This window comes from Sus scrofa, chromosome 7 (genome assembly GCF_054392235.1).
Source record: "Sus scrofa isolate SSC_HxYL_T2T_F1_AM1 chromosome 7, Sscrofa_HxYL_maternal_Yorkshire_Landrace_v2.0, whole genome shotgun sequence".
Taxonomy (NCBI): Eukaryota; Metazoa; Chordata; class Mammalia; order Artiodactyla; family Suidae; genus Sus; species Sus scrofa.
Genome location: NC_139389.1, coordinates 123,608,700 through 123,629,490, shown reverse-complemented (window position 1 = coordinate 123,629,490; position 20,791 = coordinate 123,608,700). Strand labels below are relative to the sequence as shown.

Here is a 20,791-nt window from a genome sequence, read left to right as displayed (position 1 = left end):
TTCCCTGGGAAATCAAGGCCCCTGTATAAACTTAGAAACACTGTCTGTGTCTTATGTGTTAAACTGCTAAAGATCACAGACTATTGACAGGAGCATGAAGGAAAAACTGACAAACTCCTGTGTCGTCACGCCATTTTATAGTTTTCTTTCCAGAGGTTCTTGGAAAAAATGGAATAAATGAATAAAATCCTGTTTCCTGATGACTGCTCTTGGATAAATGGATGTTTCCTGGGATTTCAGGCTGGGCCCTGAGCTGCCCTGTGACGTTGTGGACATAGCCCCTCGGAAGCTCAGGGCCAACTCTTCTGCATCCATGGGAAACCCTCCCAGTGAAATCACTGGATAACCGGGAAGGGCCGTGGTCTCAATGCACTTGAGTTTCCACTGACCAGCATGGGGTGTCCAGACACTCCTACTCTGAGATACTCTGGGGTCAAGAAATATTTACAAGCAAGAAAACGGAGGCTCAGAAAGTTTAACTGACTACCCATCGTCTGGTAGAAAGACCCCCAGAGATAGCCCCTCCCTGGACATCACGTTGGTTTGCTGGTTGGTTTTGTTTGTTGTGGTTTAGAAATTTTCCTAAGAGAGAGAAAAAGACAGTCAGACATCATTCCCAACCTTGTACACAGACACCTCAAATGAAGAGGCCACAGAGGAGGAGCATGGGTGACTGGAACCCAGCTTCGTGACAAAGGGATGGGTCCCAGAGCTGCTTCTGTCTGTTCATAGCATCCCTCACAGCATCTTCTGTCCTTGCAGCTGGACCCCTTTGACCAGAGCATTCTCCCCTTGTCAGAAGGTAGCTCTGTATCCTTCCCGAAATTCTGGAGAGATGGAAAAAAGGCCTGAGAGAAAACAGCACATCCGCCTCAGAGGTACAAGGTAGGGACCAGCCAGCCCAGAAATGCCTGTGTGCTCTGATGTCCTGGATCTCTGGCTCAGAGAAGGCCAAACCAGGGTGCCTCTGGGAACCAAGAAAATGCCCTGAAACACAGGGTGAAGAGTAGGCTTCGATGTCCCCTGTTCTTAAGTGAATGAGAGACGCCTGGGCTGTGGTTTCTATGCAAGGGCCACAGATCTGCTTGCAGAGGGTGCAGCCAGCCTCCCCAGAGGCTCTCCTGAGTGGCTCCATGGTCAGGGTTTTTTGGTTTTTTTTTTAATTATTACTTTTTGGTCACCCTGCCAGCAAGTAGAGTTCCCGGGCCAGGGATCAGGTCCGAGCCACAGTCCCAACCTAAGTTGCGGCTGCAGCCATGCCAGATCCCCAACCTGCTGTACCAGGCCGGGAACTGAACCTGAGCCCCAGTGCTCCCAAGATGCCACTGATCCCGTTGCACCACAGAGGGGACTCCTCATGGTCAGGGGTTTTAGAGGTGGACCTCCCCTTCAATGACCATCTGCAAATTCAAATCTGATCGTGCCTCATTCCCACTGAAGCTCCCATCTGCTCCCTGAGACCCTTTGTGGCTCCCATCTGGTGCCTGAAAGAAGCCCCAGCACCCAGGGGGTGCTGCTGCCCTCTCCACCTCACAGCACACCAGGCCCTGGCCCCCTGCGAGCCTTGCCCTTCCCACTCTCCCCCCAGCACTTCCCAACCCCTTTCTGACAGACCTCCCCTGCCCTTCACCTGTCCCACGCTTCCCTTGTCCCCAGCCCCATCCCAGGGCCCTCGGATCACTGGTCTCCCTCTAGAGCCTTCCTGGACCACAGGCTGGGTTGAAGAGCCTAGTTCAGCACCCCACGCATCTTCCTAACATAACTAGCAACTGTAAGTAAATGACACATAACCCCTCTCTTCCGCATTAAGCTGTCAGCTCCCCAGGGCATGTTCCCAGCATCCAGCTTTGTCCCAGGCAGGAAGGAACGGCCTGTCCGTGGCAGGAAGGCAGGCACAGCATAGAGAGGGACTGAGATGGAGCCCTGGGCTCAAGTCTTACACACAACACTTCCTTCCAGACTGCAAACGTGTCCCTTTGATGTCCTGACCTGGTTTCTTCCTCTGTGTTGTTTGACCCTCTGTCCTCTGAGGACTTCCCGCTGGCCCTAATGCTCTCATTGGCTGTGAATTGTTCAGACCTGGTCTCCTGGGAAATCATGATGTCAGGGAGGGTTCTTCTGGGTGCCCTCCCACCCCTCTGCTCTGCATCCCCTGCTTCTCTCACAGCCCACCTGAGACACCACACTCTTCTAGGGACAGTTCTCTACCAACTGCAAGAGGAAGGAGAAAAAAATTAAGTTGAGGAGTTCCTATTGTGACTCAGTGGGTTAAGAACCTGACTAGTATCCAGGAGGATGCAGGTTCAATCCCTGGCCTCAATCAGTGGGTTAAGGATCTGGTGCTGCCGCAAAGTGCAGCATAGGTCGCAGGCATGGCTTGGATCTGGCATTGCGACGACTGTGGTGTAGGCTGGCAGATGCAGCTCCAATTAGACCCCTAGCCTGGGAACTTCCATATGCTGCAGGTGCAGTAAAAGGGAGGAAGGATGGAAGGAGGGAGGGAGGGAGGGAGGGAGGAAGGAAGGAAGGAAGGAAGGAAGGAAGGAAGAAAAAGAGAGAGAGAGAGAGAGAAGGAAGGAAGGAAGGAAGGGAAAGGAAAGGAAAGAAAAGAAAAGAGAAAGAATGAACTAATCTGAGCTAGGAGATCATAGCTTCATATATAATCTTCAGACACACAGGCACGTTCAAAGGCATCTTCCCAAGAACCTCTAAGGATGGTGGGGGAGGAAGGGTGAGACCTTTGGGTAGAAAACTTTTTTGGTGCCCTTCAACAGCCACTGGGGTTATTGTTTGCCTGACTAGCTCATTTGTGCAATAAAAATATTTGTGGCCCCACATGTAAAACCAGCATATAACTGGTTTATTAATGGAGAAAAGTTTCCTGAGGCCTTGGCTGGGAGCATTTGCTGATCAGGCCTGGGATGGAAAGAAAACCTAGGAAATTCCATTCAGATCAGGGCCCAGGAATGCCAGCAATCATGCAGAAGATGGTGGTGCCAGCTGCTGAGCCTCAATCCCCAAGAACTTCTAGAGAAAAAGAAAAGCTCTTCTATGATTTCGGGAACCCAGAAAACACAGCTCCCTGCCCTCTTTCAAACAATAGCAACTCTGCAGAGACAAGGGATAAGGAGAGGTATACAGGAAGAGACTTAATATTCCTAAGATGTCAACTCACCAAACTGATGTTCAGATTCAACACAATTCCTATCAAACTCCCAGCTGGACCTGCACACAGGGCTGTGTGGAAGTTGATGGTTTAAACTGGGCTTAGGGATGAGATGATAGACCCACAGCCCAGTCCCTGAGAGCAGGGAAGAGGAGGCCTGTCTGTCTGCAGAGCACCTGACTGTCCCTGCCTTTTGGAGGCTGTCACACCCTCTTCTTCCTCTTTGCTTGCCTCGCTTGCTCAAACTCTACTCCCAAGAAAGGATCAGATCACTAGCCCACCCCCCCCCAGTATGCATCAGTGCCTGCCCATGTGTGGGAAGTCCCACTAGAGGCCCCCCCCCCCCGCCTCAGCTACTCAGGGGTGGTGTCCCCCAGAGGCTCTAATGCACACAGAGCTTTGAAGACACACTGGAATTTATTGCTCCCATCAAATGCATAAATGTTAACAGCTGTGTTGGAGGTGTGGGGTGTGAATTTCAAGCTATATCTTTCCTTGTAAAAAGAAAACCTACTCCTGCAGCAAAAGCAGTGCTAAGAGGGAAATTCATAGTAACAAAGGCCTTCCTCAAAAACAAGAAAAATTTCAAATTAATAACCTAACCTATTGCCTAAAAGAATTAGAAAAAGAACAAACAAAACCTAAAGTCAGCAGAAGGAAGGAAACTAAAAACATTAAGAAAACCCACAAAAGAAAAAGTCAAGAAAACCAAGAGCTGGTTTTTTGAAAAGATAAACAAAATTGACAAACCTCTAGTCAGGCTCACCAGGAAGACAAGAGAGAGGACCCAAATAAACAAAATAAGAAATGACAGAGGAGAAATAGCAACTAATCCCAGAGAAGTACAAAAACTTATAAGAGAATACTATGAACAGTTATATGATAACAAGTTGGACAAACTAGAAGAATGCACAAGTTTCTAGAAAGATACAGTATGCCAGGACTGAGCCAAGAAGAAATAGATAATTTGATCAGACTGTTCACCAGACATGAAATAGAATCTATCATTTTAAAAAACAAACAAACAAAACCCCCCCAAAAAAACTCCCTGCAAACAAAAGTCTTGGACCAGGCAGCTTCACTACGGAACTCTACCAAACATAACTAAGAAGAACTTATAGGAGTTCCCGTCGTGGCGCAGTGGTTAACGAATCCGACTAGGAACCATGAGGTTGCGGGTTCGGTCCCTGCCCTTGCTCAGTGGGTTAACGATCCGGCGTTGCCGTGAGCTGTGGTGTAGGTTGCAGACGCGGCTCGGATCCCACATTGCTGTGGCTCTGGCGTAGGCTGGTGGCTACAGCTCCGATTCAACCCCTAGCCTGGGAACCTCCATATGCCGCGGGAGCGGCCCAAGAAATAGCAACAACAACAACAACAAAAGACAAAAAAAAAAAAAAAAAAGAAAAAAAAAAAGAACTTATACCTACCCTTGTCAAAATATTCCAAAAAACCCCTGAAAAGTAGGGAACACTCCCAAATTCATTCTATGAGGCCATCATCACCCTGATACCAAAATCAAAGGCACTACAAAGAAAGAAAATTATAGGTTAATATCTTTGATAAATATAGAAGCAAAATATTACCAAACTGAATCCAACAATACATAAACAGAATGATACACCATGATCCAGGTGGATTCATTCCAGGGTCACAAGAATGGTTCAACATATGCAAATCAATCAATGTGATATACCAAAATAACAAAAGGAAAGAGAAAAACTGATCATTGCAACAGATGCAGAAAAGGCATTTGAGAAAATTCAACATCCATTCATGATAAAAAAAAATTCTCACTAAAATGGGTAGAGGGGACACATCTCAACACAATAAACACAACCTCAACACAATAAAGGCCATTTATAACAAACTCAGAGGCAACATAATGTTCAACAGTGAAAAGCTCAAAGCCTTTCTGTTAAATTCAGGAATAAGACAAGGATGCCCACTCTTACTGATTCTATTCAAAATAGTATTGGAAAGTCCTAGCCACAGCAATAAGATAAGAAAAAGAAAGAAAAGGTATCCAAATTGGAAAGTAAGATGTAAAACTGTCACTATTTGCAAATGACATGAAACTCTATATAGAGAACCCTAAAGTTCTCTCCACACAAAGACTATTAGAACTAATAAATGAATTCAGCAAGATAGTAAGACATAAGATTAATATACAGAAACGTCTTGTATGTCTTTACACTAGTAATGAAATATCAGAAAGTTTTTAAAAATCACATCAAAAAATTACAAAAACTAGGAATAAACTTAACCAAGGAGGAGAAAGACCTATACACTGATAACTATAAAACACTGATAAAGGAAACTGAGGATGATTCAAAGAAGTAGAAAGATATCCCATGCTTTTGGATTAGAAGAGTCAATATTGTTAAAATGGCCATACTACCTAAAGCAATCTAAAGATTTAATGCAATTGCTACTGAAATACTCATCACATTTTTCACAGAACTAGAAAAAATAATCCTAAAATTTATATGGAAGCTCAAAAGACCCAGAATGGTCAAAGCAATTCTGAGAAAAATGAACAAAGCTGGAGGTATAACCCTCTAGACTTCAGACTATACCACAAAGCTACAATAATCAAAACAGATGGAACTGGCACAAAAAATAGACATATAGATCAATGGAACAGAATAAAAAGTCCAGAAATAAACAGATGCACCTATGATCAATTAATCTACGACAAATGGGGCAAGAATTAACAATGAAGAAAAGACAGTCTCTCTCTAGTGGTGTTGGGAAAGCTGTATAGCTGCATGTAAATCAATGAAATTAGAACATTCCCTCATACCATATACAAAAACGAACACAAAAGAGTTTAGGATTTAAATGTAAGACATGATACCATAAAACTCCTAGAAGAGAATATAGGTAAAACATTCTGCGTCATAAATATTAACAGTATTTTCTTAGATCAGTCTCCCAAAGCAAGAGAAATACAAGCAAAAACAAACAAAGGGAACTAATCAAACTTAAAATCTTTTGTACAGCAGAGGAAACCATCCACAAAACAAAAAGACAACCTATGGAATGGGAGAAAATATTTGCAAATGACGCAACTGACAAGGGCTTAATTTCCAAAATACACAAACACTCATACAGTTCAATGTTAAAAAAACAAACAACCCAATGGGCAGATGCCCTAAACAGACAGTTCTTCAAAGAAGACGTACAGATGGCCCATAGGCACATGATGTAAAACACCACTAAGTACTAGAGAAATGCAATCAAAACCACAGTGAGGTATTACCTCACACTGGTCAGGATGGCTATCACCAAAAAGTCTATAAATAGGAGTTCCTGCTATGGCGCAGTGGGTTAAGAATCTGACTGTAGCATCTCAGGTTGCTACAGAGGTGTGGGTTCGAAATCTAGCCCAGCGCAGTGGATTAAAGGATCCGGGGTTGCCGAAGCTGTGGCTCAGACTCAATCCCTGATTTTGGAGCTTCCATAGGCCATAGGTTCGGCCAATAAAAAAATAAAGTCTACAAATAATAAATGCTAGAGAGGGTGTGGAGAAAAGGGAACCCTCATACACTGATGGTGGGAATGGAAGTTGGTGCAGCCACTAGCTGCAGTCTGGAGGTTCCTTAAAAAACGAAAAAGAGAGCTACCATATGATCCAGCAATCCCACTGCTGGGTATATATCTGGAAAAAATGAAAATTCTGGTTAGAAAAGGTCCATGCTCCCCCAATATTCATAGCAGCACTACGTACAATAGCCAAGACATGGTAGCAACCTAAGTGTCCAACAACAAATGACTGGATAAAGAAGAGCTGGTATATATACAGAGTACTACTCAGCCATAAACAAAGAATGAAATATTCTCATTTGCAGCAATATGGATGGATCTAGAGAATATTATGCTGAGTGAAATAAGTCAGATAAAGAGAAATACTATACGTGGAATTGAAAAAACAATACCAATAAATCTATATGCAAAACAGAAACAGATGCATAGACATGGAAAACGAAAGGGGAAAGGTGGGGGAAGGGATGAATGAGGAGTCTGGGATTAACAGATACAAACTACTATAGATAAAATAGATAAGCAACAAGGATTTATTGTCAAGCCCAGGGAATCATATTCAATATCTTATGATAACCTATAATGCAATATAATCTGAAAAAAAAACCACCAGAATCACTATGCTATATACCTGAAACTAAGGCAATATTGTAAATCAACTACACTTCAATAAGAAAGAAGAAAAAGAGAGAGAAAGAAAGAGGCAGGAAGGCAGGAAGATCCACCTCTAGTTAAAAGCACTTTAGATGGAGGACCTAACTCTGGGGCTCAAAGTGGGGAGCTCCCTGGGGCTTTGCCAACAGACCTGAGAAGCTCCCTATGCAGAGGCTCAGGAAGCCTCCCTTTTTCCTCCTAACCCGACTTCCCCTTCCACAAAGGAAAAGCTCAATAATATGGAATGAAAAGCTCAGGCAGCAGCAAAGGGAAAGAAGCCAGACTTGCAGGAAAACCCTCCAGCTGGTTCATTACTCCTGTGACCCCCGTGAGGAGCCGGAGGACTGTCTGACCTGGGACGTGACTCACTTCCCTCCACACAGCTTGTGCCTCAGACTGAAGGACAATGGTGCGGCAGTACCTCTCCCTGCTCAGACGCCGTTTATTTTTGTTTTTGGGGGGAGGGGTTGTCTTTCTAGGGCTGCACCTGTGGCATTTGAAGGTTCCCGGGCTAGGGGTCAAATAGGAGCTAAAGCTGCCGGCTACTGCCACAGTTCACAGCAACACTGGATCCTTTGCCCACTGAGCGAGGCCAGGGATCGAACCTGAGTCCTCATGGATGCCGGTCAGATTTGTTTCTGCTGAGCCACATGGGAACTCCTCAAATGCCATTTCTTTTACTGGGCACCTGCCTAGTCTTCCAGCCCTACCAGTGCCCAGGCCTCCTTGGGGAAGCCTCATCCCCCAGTCCTGTTCACCATTACAAGTCACAGACACCAACCCAGGCTGATTTAGGCAGAAATGGGGTCACATTCTCCAAAAGTATGAGGACTGGGAAGCTGGGCAGCCAGCAACAGAGGCTGGAAATGGCCTCAGGACTGGCCTGGCAAGGGCAGAAAGCACTGCTGCCCTGGCTGGGTGCAGGCAGCCAGGAGAACCTGAACCACCTGCACCCACGGCTGCCAGAACAAACTCCACTGAACGGGGGTGAGGCTGCCCCGGACTCTGAGTGGTGTCTCTCTGGCGGAGCTGACGTTACACATCTTCATTGCAGCCACAAGGGAGGTTGACACAGGGAGTTAAAGATCCCAGGTGGCCACAGGTATGAAAAATGGCTGTTCTGCCTGCCAGTGGTAAGAGCAGCTAGTAATTCTATGCTTTTTGCTCCTTGCCTTCCCTAATCAGGAGGATCTCTGAGTTGGGTAAAAATCTCTCAGGCAAAGTACTGTTGAGAACTTTTTTCTTGTGATGAGAACTTTTAAGATTTACTCTCTTACCCACTTTCAGATATATAATATTAACTACAGTCACCATGCCATACATTACAACACATGTCTTATTTTATAGCTGGAAATTTGTACCTTTTAACCCCCTTTCCTCTTTGGCCCCATCCCACATCCAACCCCGGGCAACCACCAGTCTTTTCTCTGTATCTACAAGCTTTGTTTTGTTTTGCTTTAAATTCCATACTTAGGAGTTCCCGCTGTAGCTCAGTGGGTTAAGAACCCGACTAGTATCCATGAGGATGCAGGTTTGATCCCTGGCCTTACTCAGTGGGTTAAGGATCCGGTGTTACCGCAAGCTGTGGTGTAGGCCTCAGATGCGGCTCAGATCCTGCATTGCTGTGGCTCTGGTGTAGGCTGGCAGCTGCAGCTCCAATTCCATCCCTAGCCTGAGAACTTCCATATGCCGCAGGTGCGGTCAAAATAAATAAATTTGATATATCAGTGAGATCATATGGTAGTTGTCCTTCTCTGTCTGAATTATATCATTTAGCACTATGCCCTCAAGGTGCATCCGTGTCGTTGCAAATGACAGGATTTCATTTTTTCTTATGGCCAATACACATATTATAATTATAATATACCATACACACACGTCTATTTTGCATTTTCTTATTTTCTTTATCCATTCATCCATCTGTGGACATTTAAGCTGTTTCCATGTCTTGGTTATTGTCGTAAATAATGCTGCAATGGACATGGAGTGCATATATCTTTTTGAATTAGTGTTTTCATTTTCTTCAGTTAACTACCCAGCTGTGGAATTACTGGATCATATCATGTTACATCTTAAAAAAGAAATCTGGGTGGAGTGAGGACCATTGTAACATCTGCCACGCTCCTTCAGCAACAGAGACATTCAAACTATCCATTCCCGCTACAGCTCATCAGAAAATAAGACAGCTACTTAGAATAGACAGTGCCGTCAGCATCTTTCTGCTGACCACAGACTATATTCTGGGCAGTATTTTGAAAACGAAACTGATTTATTAAAAGCTTGCAAGAGGAGGTGAAAAGGCCTGAGGTTGACTTGTCTGCCTTGCAGTGGGGAGAGCCCTGGACTGTGATCCAGAGTCATGAGGGTGAGTCCCTTGCGGATGCCGTGGAGGACTAAGGGCTTAGTGCTCACATCACCCTGGGTCTCAGGTTCCTGGGCAGTAAAACAAGGCTGAACCCCTCAAGAGTCCTTGGGTGGCAAATCTCAGGAATCCACAGGGGTCAGCCGGGAGGGGTATTTGTTTTGGGGCTTTTGTTGTTGTTGTTTGCGTTTTAGGGCTGCACTAGCGGCAAAGGGAGGTTCCCAGGCTAGCCTACGCCACAGCCACAGCAACGCTGGATCCTTAACCCACTGAGCAAGGCCAGGGATAGAACCCGCAACCTCATGGTTCCTAGTCGGATTCATTAGCCACTGAGCCACTATGGGAACTCCTTTAGCTAATGTTTGTTGAGCGCTCACTGTATGTGCCAGACCACGTTGAAGGCCCTAGAGATCGGTGATGAACAAACCCACAGGATCCCTGCTCTCAAGGAGCTTGGGGTGAACCAGGAAGCAAATGAATGCATGTGTTAGCACTGGGGATGATGCCCACAAAGAAGATGCTAAGGCAGGCTGGTGTGAGAGCGTGTGGCGGGATGAGGGGCCTCTTTAGAGTCACTCTCTGAGGAAGTGACTTTAAGAACATTCCTGATTGTCAGGAATGAGGCCCAGGGAAAGAAAAGGGGCAAGAGTTCCAGGCAGAGGAAATGGCCCACGAAAAGCTTCAGGCAGGCCTGTGTTACCCTTGCTTGAAGACAGACAATGTGCCTGGAGTCCGTGAACCAGAGCCAGTGGCCTGAGTTAAGTTAGAGAAGGAGGCAGGGGCTGGTAGTGCAGGGCCCGGAGGGTATCTGGGAGTGGATTCTCGCTCCACCTCCCATCTCTGGACCTATATGCCTGCTGCACTCCTCTGCTTCCTTCTGCAGACCAGTGTCCTCTGCTCCCTCGGCCATATGTCAGAAGAAGGATGCCCTTGGGTACCAAGTTCAGCCCTAAGGTCTAGTCACTCACAAAAACCAACTCAATCAATTCACAATCAATTCTACGGAAGGACTGTCACCTGTGCACCTTTGGTCCAACTACTTGTAGCCAAAACCACAGTGGCTGCCAGGAACCCTGGCGAGGAGCCCAGGAGTTCCATGTTGAGAAGAGGGCAAGCATTTCAAAATTCTCTACCTAGAAGGACCAGACCACGGGTCCCCACGTAGCCCTAAGAGTCTGACAGTGCAGGAGTTAAAGGACTGCAGAGTAGCTCTCCAGTTTGTTCTGGAGCAGCCTCAAGGGTTACCAGGGATTGATTTAAATTAGTTCTCAAACCTGAGAGTGCCTCAGAACCACCTGGAGGACTTCTTAAAACACAGATGGCCAGACCCCACCTTTATGGTTCTGATTCAGTAGGTCTGGAGGGGCACAGTCTGAGAATTTGCATTTACTACAAGCACTGATGATGCTTGAAATGCTTTGGTTCCCAAAATGGGGTCCACATCCCAGTCCCTGCCAGTTTCTTCAATCCGCAGGTTCCACAGTCAGAAGGACTGGGGCGGGATGAGGGGGCGGGTGCCGAGGCCTGATGTCTGCAACTAGCATTCCGGATCCCTCTCTTTACCACGGTTTGAAAAAGCAGTTTAAAAATGTTTCAAAACATCCGAAATGTCTTTGATCCCAACCTTGAGTCTCACCATCGGGAAATAAACGGTGACCAGCCAAACGTTTGCTCAGTGTCCTTACACCGTTAAAGTGGTTAATGAATCAGTGTGTATGGATTAAAACAAAACAAAACAAACAAGCCTTCCACTTTCACCAAAGAAAATTCAGGTTACCTCAGGATAAGTAAATCCAGGCTTTGGGGCGATAAGAGCTCTTTTGTTCTGGGCATTTCCATTTCTCTCTGCAAGAAGAGGCCGACTTGCGGCGTGGTTCGCTGCTCAGGGTAAATTAAAGCTGGTCAAAGTTTGGAGATGCGCCCTGACAGCGCTGGATCCCGAGCCCGCGCCTCAACCCGCCAACCCGCCCAGCGGACTGCGCCGAAGCTTCGTGGGGGGTCCTCCAATGAAACGCCGAGAAACCCCATGACCTCATCGGGAGACTCTTTCATTGGCTACCGCTGCTGCTGCCGCGCTGCACCCGCCCCCTCCATTAGAGCTTGGAAAAGCTGAGCCGGCCCCTCCTCTAGGCTCAAGGCCGATTGAGTTCTTAACTCCGTGCGAGCCTTGCGGGCTTCGCTTCAAACAACAGATCCTTCAGAAGGAAAATTCTGCTTTCTGACAAAGACTTAAGTGTTCCTTTCAACCAGGCAAAGTACTGCACTGACCTTCGCCCGCTCTGATGCTAAATTTAGCTGGTGTCTTCAACCTGGCAGGTCACCCTCATTCCCCACTTATTTTAATCATGTTTTAACGAATTTTTGTCTTGCTTTTCAGTGGATGAATGTCTCAAGCTCGATCTTACTGTGGAATGCTAGTAGTCATCTCTCCCACGTTTAACCTGGGAATTAATTAGCTGGGGCCCAGAGAGGGGATGTGACTTTCACAAGGTCACACATCTGGTTACAGAGATGCAAAATCAGATCCAGGGCTTAACTCCACCTTCAGTGTTGTCCTCCCCGGACCCTCACTCCCGCATCCGCACTCCCACCCCCGCATCAACCTATCAACCTCGCGCCACAGTCTGTGGCCAGAGAGCTCCAAGCAGCATTGTAGTCCAAGAATCATAACCTGTAGGAGAACCCACATTCCAACAAGAGATAATCATGTTATAGCAATTGCCAGACTCTCACGTTGACAGGATAGACTCGAGGATGGCAATCTCCCAGAGCAGTGTTCCCATTTTGCAAATGAGAAAATTGCTGGGTACCTGAACACAAACCAGATGGTGGTGGGTGGAGGCGGGACTTGCCCCCAGGCCTCCTGCTCTCCTCCTTGGTGATGAACCCCAAATGCTGGAATGAACGGAAAGCCCACGAGTCTCCAGGGAAAGCTTCCTCCTATGAGCATGGTTTCAGTACTGCAAGCACCTGATTTGGAATAAGAAAACTATCCACAGCGTTTGTATGCTTCTCTGGCCAACAGTTCAGAGGAGTCTTCATCACCAACCTCTCTGACCAACAGGTGCTTTGCTACAGGAAAGGGGACCAAGCTGTGGGTTTTTTTCTCCTCAGACGCTGGGGGTGATTTGGGGCTTCCTGTGTCTGAATGCTGTGACCGTCTTTTGAGTCTGGTGTTTGAAAACTCAGGGCCACTCTATTAGATGGAGAGACTTGACAAGCAGAGTAGACCTGGAATCCTTTCTCAAGGCTTGACTCAGGGTTCACCTCCTCTAAGGAGACTTCTTGGAACTTCTGCCATGTGGGCCAAGGGCTTCCCCAGCCCCTAATTTTTTTCTGAATCCAACTGTGGAGCTTCTTTGTCCCCTTTCCCAACTAGACCATGAGTTCCTGAAGGATGGCATCACATTTTATATGATTTTGTATCCTTGGGGCCTAACACTGTTGGCACACAGCAGACGCTCAATAAATGTGGACTTGAACGGTGGAAACCTTGCATGCTAGTGGCCTTGTGCAGGAGAAGAGTTCCTAACAGAAGGAGATTCTGTGTCTATGAGGCTCCTTCACATAGAATGAGAGTTCTCATTCTTCTTACTAGTAAAGTGTTTAAAATGAAAACTTCACAACTGTTCTGGTGAGTACAACCAGATCCCTTGTGCTTACCTAACCCCTGATGGCCCAGTAAAACTCCAGAAGTACGAATCAGCTGCATTATTCAAATCAAACCATCCCTTGTACTCCGATGTTCACTGCAGCACTCTTTTCAATAGCCAAGACATGGAAACAACATAAATGTCCGTCGACAGAGGAGTGGATCAAGAAGATGTGGTACATATACACTATGGAATATTACTCAGCCATTAAAAGCATTTTTAGCAACATGGATGGACCTGAAAATTATCATGCTAAGTGAAGTCAGCCATGCAATGAGACACCAACATCAAATGCTTTCATTGACATGTGGAATCTGAAAAAAGGACAGACTGAACTTCTTTGCAGAACAGATACTGACTCACAGACTTTGAAAAACTTATGGTCTCCAAAGGAGTCAGTTTGGGGGGTGGGGGGATGCGCTGGGGTTGTGGGATAGAAATCCTATAAAGTTGGATTGTGATGGTCATTGTACAACTACAAATGTAATAAATTCATTGAGTAATAATAAAAAAAAAACATTCCATGTGTTTTCTTCTGTGCCTGTGCGACTAGGAAGCTCAAAAATCATTCTAGTCACATTTTTAGGAGCAGGCTCCTCCCTGGTAACAGGTACAATGTTCTTCCCTCTCTCTGTGTAGTGTCTGATCTTTACTTCGCTGTTCATTTACACATATAGGAGGGTATTTTAACATAAGCCTTTCTGGAAGAAGGTAGGAAAGCTGGTATATTGGGTAACAAGAACGTGTGCCTAGATCTCTTAGTGTGAAAAAGGACACTCATGAAGATAGGTGATTTCTATCATACAGACTAAACCCAAAACCAGCTTGATTTTTGTTAGGTGCTCAAAGCCTATGCACAGTCATGTATGGAAATGAAAGGTGAAAAGTCACAGAGTTGGTCCAAACTCATCCTGGGCCGGGGGACACAGACCTGAGACATTGGACAATCTCAGTCCTAGAGCAGGGGGTGGTGCCTCAGGAAGGGGACCGACCAAGACGGCTCACAGAGCTTTCCCAGGGTTTGGATAATGACCTTCTTGAGACTTTCCTCTCCTTGGTTCCAAGCCCACATGCCTCAAGCCACTGCCAAGCAACCATTTCAGCTTTGCAAGTGTCCTGACACCAGGACCTGGGTCTCTGGGTATGGGACACTGGGGAATGGCTTCCATCATAAATGACAGTTGGCATGGAGCATAAGCAGTGGTCTCTGGCGGGTTTCATTAGCAGGAGTAGCTGGGGCACCCTGGGGGACCCCTGTGTTTCTGGACCTGCAAAGGTGAAGGCCACCCGGGAACATGGTTTCTGCATTCAGATCATGCCTTGCTGGGTCCCTCCTTGAGCAGCAGCCAGCCTTCTACATCTGGCTGTCCCTCTCAAATGACAACAGATGGTTAATTGCAGTGCCTGCAGCGGGGTTGCTCAGCAAGGTTCCCACCGCTTTGTTCCTGCAGTGGGAACCATGGCTCTAGGCAGCAGCCGGAGGCCCTTGGGAAGAAAGTCAGGGGACCCCAGAGTATTTTAAGGGATGGGGGAGGGGCACAGAGCCATCTTGAGTCATCCTTGGAAGCTCTGTTCAAAACAACAGCAGTGATTCAGCTTTTATAAACAGCAGCCTCATTCAGGAAGGCAAACCTGGGCACCAGAGGTATGATAAACCTGGAGGGTGGCTAATACTCCATGCCATGGAGTATTACATACTATAGAAAAGGAAGGAACCACATCATTTGTCCCAACAAGGACAAATCCAGGAGCATAATGAGCAACAAAGCGAGCTACAGAACATGCCACCATTTGGAAAGCATGGAACTGAACAGCACCTAGGGTTACATATTATACTCCTGTTACAAGGGGTGGAAGTGAATGTGGTGCTAAAACTACTTACAAATCAGGAGTTCCATCATGGCACAGTGGTTAACGAATCCGACTAGGAACCATGAGGTCGCGGGTTCGGTCCCTGTCCTTGCTCAGTGGGTTAACGATCCGGCGTTGCCGTGAGCTGTGGTGTGGGTTGCAGACGCGGCTCGGATCCCGAGTTGCTGTGGCTCTGGTGTAGGCCGGTGGCTACAGCTCCGATTAGACCCCTAGCCTGGGAACCTCCATATGCCGCGGGAGTGGCCCAAAGAAATAGCAAAAAAGACAAACAAACAAAAAAAAGAGTGTAATAAACCCCCAAACCAAACGGGGGGTTAACTCTGAGATGGTCAGTTGGTTCCCTAGTGTTCATTTATTTTTTGTTATATTTTTGCGCCTCCTGATTGTACATTTTTGTACATGTCTAATATTTCATAATTAAAGACTTTGAAAGGCATTGCAGCCATCATTACTCAAGCGGGAGCACTGTGGTGTGGTTTTGCAGTTTGTCACAAGCATTGCTGCAGTGCCTCCCACAGGGCCACCCAGACAGGGCTCACCACCCCTCTCCCCACCCCCAGGGCTCTGGGGAGCCTCCCTGCTCAGGCAGTCAGCTGACAGGGCTGCTGCCCAGCACAGGGAGGTCAAATGTTAGCACGGATTGTTCTCTTAGCACACGGAGCCCCCTGTCACTTCCTCTTTCTGGATTCCCCTCTTTCCCTTCAATCTGACCCAAATGCTTCAGCAAGCTGATTCCCAGTGGGCTGTGAGCCTGGCTGCCTGGAGTTACAGCCCCAGCTCTCCTCACTCCACATTCAACAAATATTTACTGAGCACCTGCTATGTGCCAGGCCTTGCTCTCGGGGCTGGGGATACAGCAGTGAGCAAGACCCTATGAAAGGCCCTGTCCTCGTGGAACTTACATTCTAGGGCAGGGTTACAAACCCTGAATAAATGAATGTAAGTCAGGTGGTGACACGCAGAAGCCTGGAGCTGAGCGAGGGGGTAGAGTGGAGGGAAGGGCAGGGAGCGGATTTGGACAGGGTGGTTGAGAAAGTCCCTCTGAGGAGGTGGCCTTCGGTCAGGGACCTAAAGGAAGGGAGGGGACCAGGGGGATATGTGGGGAAGGGTCTTCCAGACTGAGGAAGCCCAAGGGTAAAGGCCTGGCCCCTGCTCTCACTTACGTCTCTTTCTTTCCCTGGAGCAACAACAAAAACTGCCCGGGCTGGCTTGCCAGCCATCTCAAGCCCTCTCCCCTCTGCTCACCTATTGCCCTATTCTAATTGTCCAGGGCCCAGGCTTTGAGGGAAGAGGACTGGGAGGGTTCTAGACCACAAAGAAACCCCCCACTTTGTATCAGTTTTTGTTGTTGTTGTTTTTGTCTTTTTTAAGGCCACACCCATGGCATGTGGAGGTTCCCAGGCTAGGGGTCCAATTGGAGCTGTAGCCGCAGCCACAGCAACCCCAGATCTGAGCCGCATCTGTGACCTACACCACAGCTCATGGCACCGCTGGTTCCTTAACCCACTGAATGAGGCCAGGGATTGACCCCGAAACCTCATGGATCCTTGTTGGTTCGTTAACCTCTGAGCCACAAAGGAAACTCCTGTAATGACTTTTGTTCTCAGCCTGTCACCATGGCTCCTGACAAGCCAGCTCTCTCTCTGGGATTTATCCTGGGGTCTGATTTCCTAAGCCATTTTCCACTTTGCTCTTTTCCTGCCAGTATCACCAGGCCTCAAGGCTGGATTCGGCAGCCTATAGGCTGTGATTTTTCACATCCTCGATTGATGTAATATCAATGCCAGGGGGGGAATCCTTGGCTTAATCACTATTATTAGCACAAACAACTTCCTACTCCTGAGTTTCTGAGTGCTGCCTACAGGTAAACTCACCTGGAAAACCATTTAGAGATGTATGTCTCAGGGTTGCTGTGGCAGCTGCCTGAGCAATCTGGGCAGTGGGTGAGGATCCAAACATCGCAGATGTGGGGATGAGTCCAGAGACCAAGGACTCCAGCTCTCGGGTTCCACAAAGCGAAGGCTAGGTCAGGCCGATAATATCTATCAGCTTCTGCTCCCAACCCCCATATCCCAGCAGCCTCAGCGTTCAAACAGATGGCCTGAAGAGCACTCTGGTGGGAGCTGGCCACTTCCAAGATGGCCCGCTGAAGGTGGAAGCCTCGAAGGTGGTCACATTATTATTATTTGCTTTATAGGGCTACACCTGCGGCATATGGAAGTTCCCAGGCTAGGGGGTGAGTTGGAGCTACAGCTGCTGCCTACACCACAGCCACAGCAACATGGGATCCAAGCTGCGTCTTCAACCTACACCACAGCTCATGGGAACACCGGATCCTTAACCTACGGAGCGAGGCCAGGAATCGAACCTGCGTCCTCATTTGGGCTCCTTACTGCTGAGCTGCAATGGGAAATTCCAGGAGTCACATTATTGTTTGGTTAAGTCCTGAAGGAAAGCATTTGGAGATTTCCAACCTCCTTCTTCCCTTTGCTGGGTGCATGGGATACAGAGACAGAGAATGGCAGGCCGTATTTATTGCACGCTACCAGCACTGTTCCAAGTGCTTTACCTGTATTTCCTAATTTAATTCTCAACCAGCTCTATGGGGTACATACTATAGCTACTGTCGGTATGTAAGAGAGGGAGCAGTTAAATGCCACTGCCCAGCCAGCACATGCGGAGTCAGGGGTCAAGCTCCACTCTGCCCTCAGGAAGACACAAGCCTTGCCGTGGAACTTAGCAGCTGGGACAGTTGCTAAGAGATGGACACCAGTCATGTACCTTACAGTGTGGCAACCGAGGCAGCATAAACACCAGTCATTACATGGCAGGGTTCATTATCAGAAGCCCTGTCACAGAGGGAAAGAGCATCTACTCTGGGATCACGCAGGATCTGTCTGGTATTGAGCAAGGCTTCTCAGTGACCCTTGGCCTGGGACTCAAAGAATGCACAGGAATTTCCCTCTTGGAGGGGAGAGAACATTCCATGCAAGCATCTGGAGAAACAGATCTCCATGCTAGAGCTTAGAGGAGAATACGAGGGTGCCAGGGGAGGGAAACACCTCTTGTCTAGACTCTTCTCCCTCCCTTCCTTTTTCCTCGTGGTGGAACTGAAGGGGCCAGGGCTCCAAAGTGACCTCTGTTGAAATGTTGACACTCTGTTTCCCCTTCCTTGGACTGTCCATAGCATCTGAGGCCCATCAGGCCAGGCTTCATCAGCTGAGGTTATGCCTGCCACGTCGGAAGGCATCTCCCGCTTTCCTGATCATCCCTCCTGGCATCTCTTAATGTCTGAGTTTCTGCTTTATCACCTGTTAATTAGGGTCCATGTCTTTTCTTCCCAAGAACAACCTCAGGGCTGCTGAGACAAACCTGGTGGTGAGAACCCTTGGAAAGCTCAGGTAAGACACCGCTGGAAGGGATGAAGTCGATTATGACTTAATGCTTCCTCATAGCCTGTCAGCTCCATCCTCAAATGCAGTATCCAGAATCCAACACTCTCACCACCGCCACAGCTGTCACCCTGGTCCCGCGCCACTGCCATCTCTCTCCTGAACTACTGGCAGTGTTCTCAACATGGCAGCCGCGGGGATATCCCTAAAATGTAGGTTATCTCATGACGTTCTTCTGTTAACAGTCCCGCATGGATGATGTCCCATTTCGCCAGAGGAAAAGTCAGTCTCCCTATTGGCCCACAGGCCCAACACGGACTGCAACTCCCATGCCCCTCCCGGTGCTCTCCCTCTCCGCCTTCCTGCCTCCCTCCACTCCAGCCTCTCAGGCCTCCATCATTCCCCCAGCTCATTAAATATGCTCCCAGGGTCTTTGCACCTGCTGTTACCTGTGCCCAGAATGCTCTTTCCCCGGGGCTCTCTCCTCTTCTTCAAGTCCAATGCCACTTCATTGAGGCCATCCGCTGCCACCCCATTCAAAACTGCAAACCCTCCACTCCTTCAACTCTTTATTTGCCTCATTGGACCCACCCTGCTGTGTTTCTTCAAACAGCCATTTTAACCTTCTAATTTATGACCTCATTTTGCTCATTTATTTCTCTGCTTGGAATGGAACAAAGGCAGGTATTTTGTTAGTTTTCTGCTATATCCCCAGCACCTCAAACAGGGTCTAGCACATAGTAGGTGGTCCCTATGTAGTTCAGGGATAACTGAAAGAAGGCACAGTTTGGACACCTGTCCTCGGCTCTCAGTCTGCAGGGCCAAGACGAGGAAACCCCTCTGGTGACTCTGCATCCTCCTCAGAGGGCAAGGGGGCTGGCCCCTGAGCTGGCAGTTTTTGCCTGGCTCCATCCACCTCAACTCAACAGACTTTTGTGGAACCCTGGGCAGGTGCCTGCTGAGGATGAGTCTCCACCCACCTCGGGCTGGGTGGTGGGAAGGCTGCCTGGGGCAGAGGCGCCTGCTAAAGGGCACAGGCCAAGCCAGGCCCAGAGGGAGCACCTTGAAACCTGAGATGGCAGGACAAGCTCAGGCAGGCGTCCTGGTCACACCCGCCTCATACCTCAGGCCCACTAGCCCTGCCTGGCCCGTGACCTTCCCTGGGGTCACTGTCATTTCTAGGTCCTATTCCTGAGGGTCTGTGGGGCGCCCAGTCCCTCCCTCTCTCCCTCTCTCCGAGGTCTCCCTCCCCCATCCTGCCCGTTCCCTACCGCCTCCCCCTCCTCACCTCCCGCCCTCACCCCTTCCACCTCGATCTGGACCCCAGCCCTAGCCCGCCTCCAGGTCGGGCACCTGGGTCTCCGTCTGGTCCCAGCCTCTGCTGCACTGCGCCCTTCCTCGCGCCTCCCCCCGCCTCCCGCCTCCCGCCCCCGGCCCCGGCCCCGGCCCCGGCCCCCGCCTGGGTCGCGACCCCGGCCCGCGCTGTGGCTCCAGCCCTGGCCGGCAGGGGCCGCTCCTTGCGGCGCCCGGGGCCCCGCCGCGCCCGCCGCCGCCGCCCGCCTCCCCGCCCCTTCCCCAGCCGGCGCTCCCGTTACGCCGCGGAGCCGGGAGCCGGAGCCCGAGCCCGCGGCGGCAGCGGGAGGCGGCGACGGGGGCGCCCGGGCGGCGGCGGCGGCGGGGCCTGCGGGGCCTGCGGGCGGGCGGGCCGGGCCCGGCCAGGCCGCGATGGCGACCAGGAAGGCGGGCTCGCGGCTGGAGACGGAGATCGAGCGCTGCCGCTCCGAGTGCCAGTGGGAGCGGATCCCCGAGCTCGTCAAGCAGCTGTCGGCCAAGCTCATCGCCAACGGTACGCGCCGGGCGCGCGGGCCTGGGCTTTGGTGGGCGCCGCGGCCTCCGCGGATCGCCGGGCCGGGTGCCCCTGAGGCGCCGCGGGGAGCGGGCAGGGGCGCGGCCGGGGTGCGATGGCGCTGCGCCCGGGGGTGTGCGCGGGGCCAGGGCCTCGGGACCCCGGGACCCCGGGAGTCACGCGGTGGCGGCGTCCTGCGGCCGCCGGCGGGTGCCTGGCGTCCCAGAGTTCCGGCGCGCAGGGCGGGCTTCTCCGGAGTGAGGGGGTCGGGGGTCTCAAGGAGTCGGCTGCTGCACCAGGATC

The 20,791-nt window shown here is 49.3% G+C and overlaps 1 protein-coding gene and 1 long non-coding RNA gene across 16 annotated transcripts in view; one reads left to right on the top strand and one right to left on the bottom strand.

The window, feature by feature from the left end:
- The window catches only part of LOC102168159 (uncharacterized), a 126,372-nt gene extending 114,696 nt beyond the window's left edge, over positions 1–11,676 (bottom strand). For all 8 annotated transcript variants that reach the window (XR_014811298.1, XR_014811300.1, XR_014811296.1 and 5 more), the window contains exon 1: positions 11,503–11,676. This is a non-coding gene — a long non-coding RNA (uncharacterized LOC102168159). The remainder of the gene's footprint in view (positions 1–11,502) is intronic.
- Positions 11,677–20,242: 8,566 nt separating this feature from the next.
- The window catches only part of TTC7B (tetratricopeptide repeat domain 7B), a 249,029-nt gene continuing 248,480 nt past the window's right edge, over positions 20,243–20,791 (top strand). For all 8 annotated transcript variants that reach the window (XM_084970003.1, XM_084970001.1, XM_084970000.1 and 5 more), the window contains exon 1: positions 20,243–20,488. Coding sequence is in view for 7 of the 8 variants with exons in the window: in XM_084970001.1 (XP_084826127.1) it covers positions 20,368–20,488 (121 nt within the window). In the remaining variant the exon portion in view is untranslated. The remainder of the gene's footprint in view (positions 20,489–20,791) is intronic.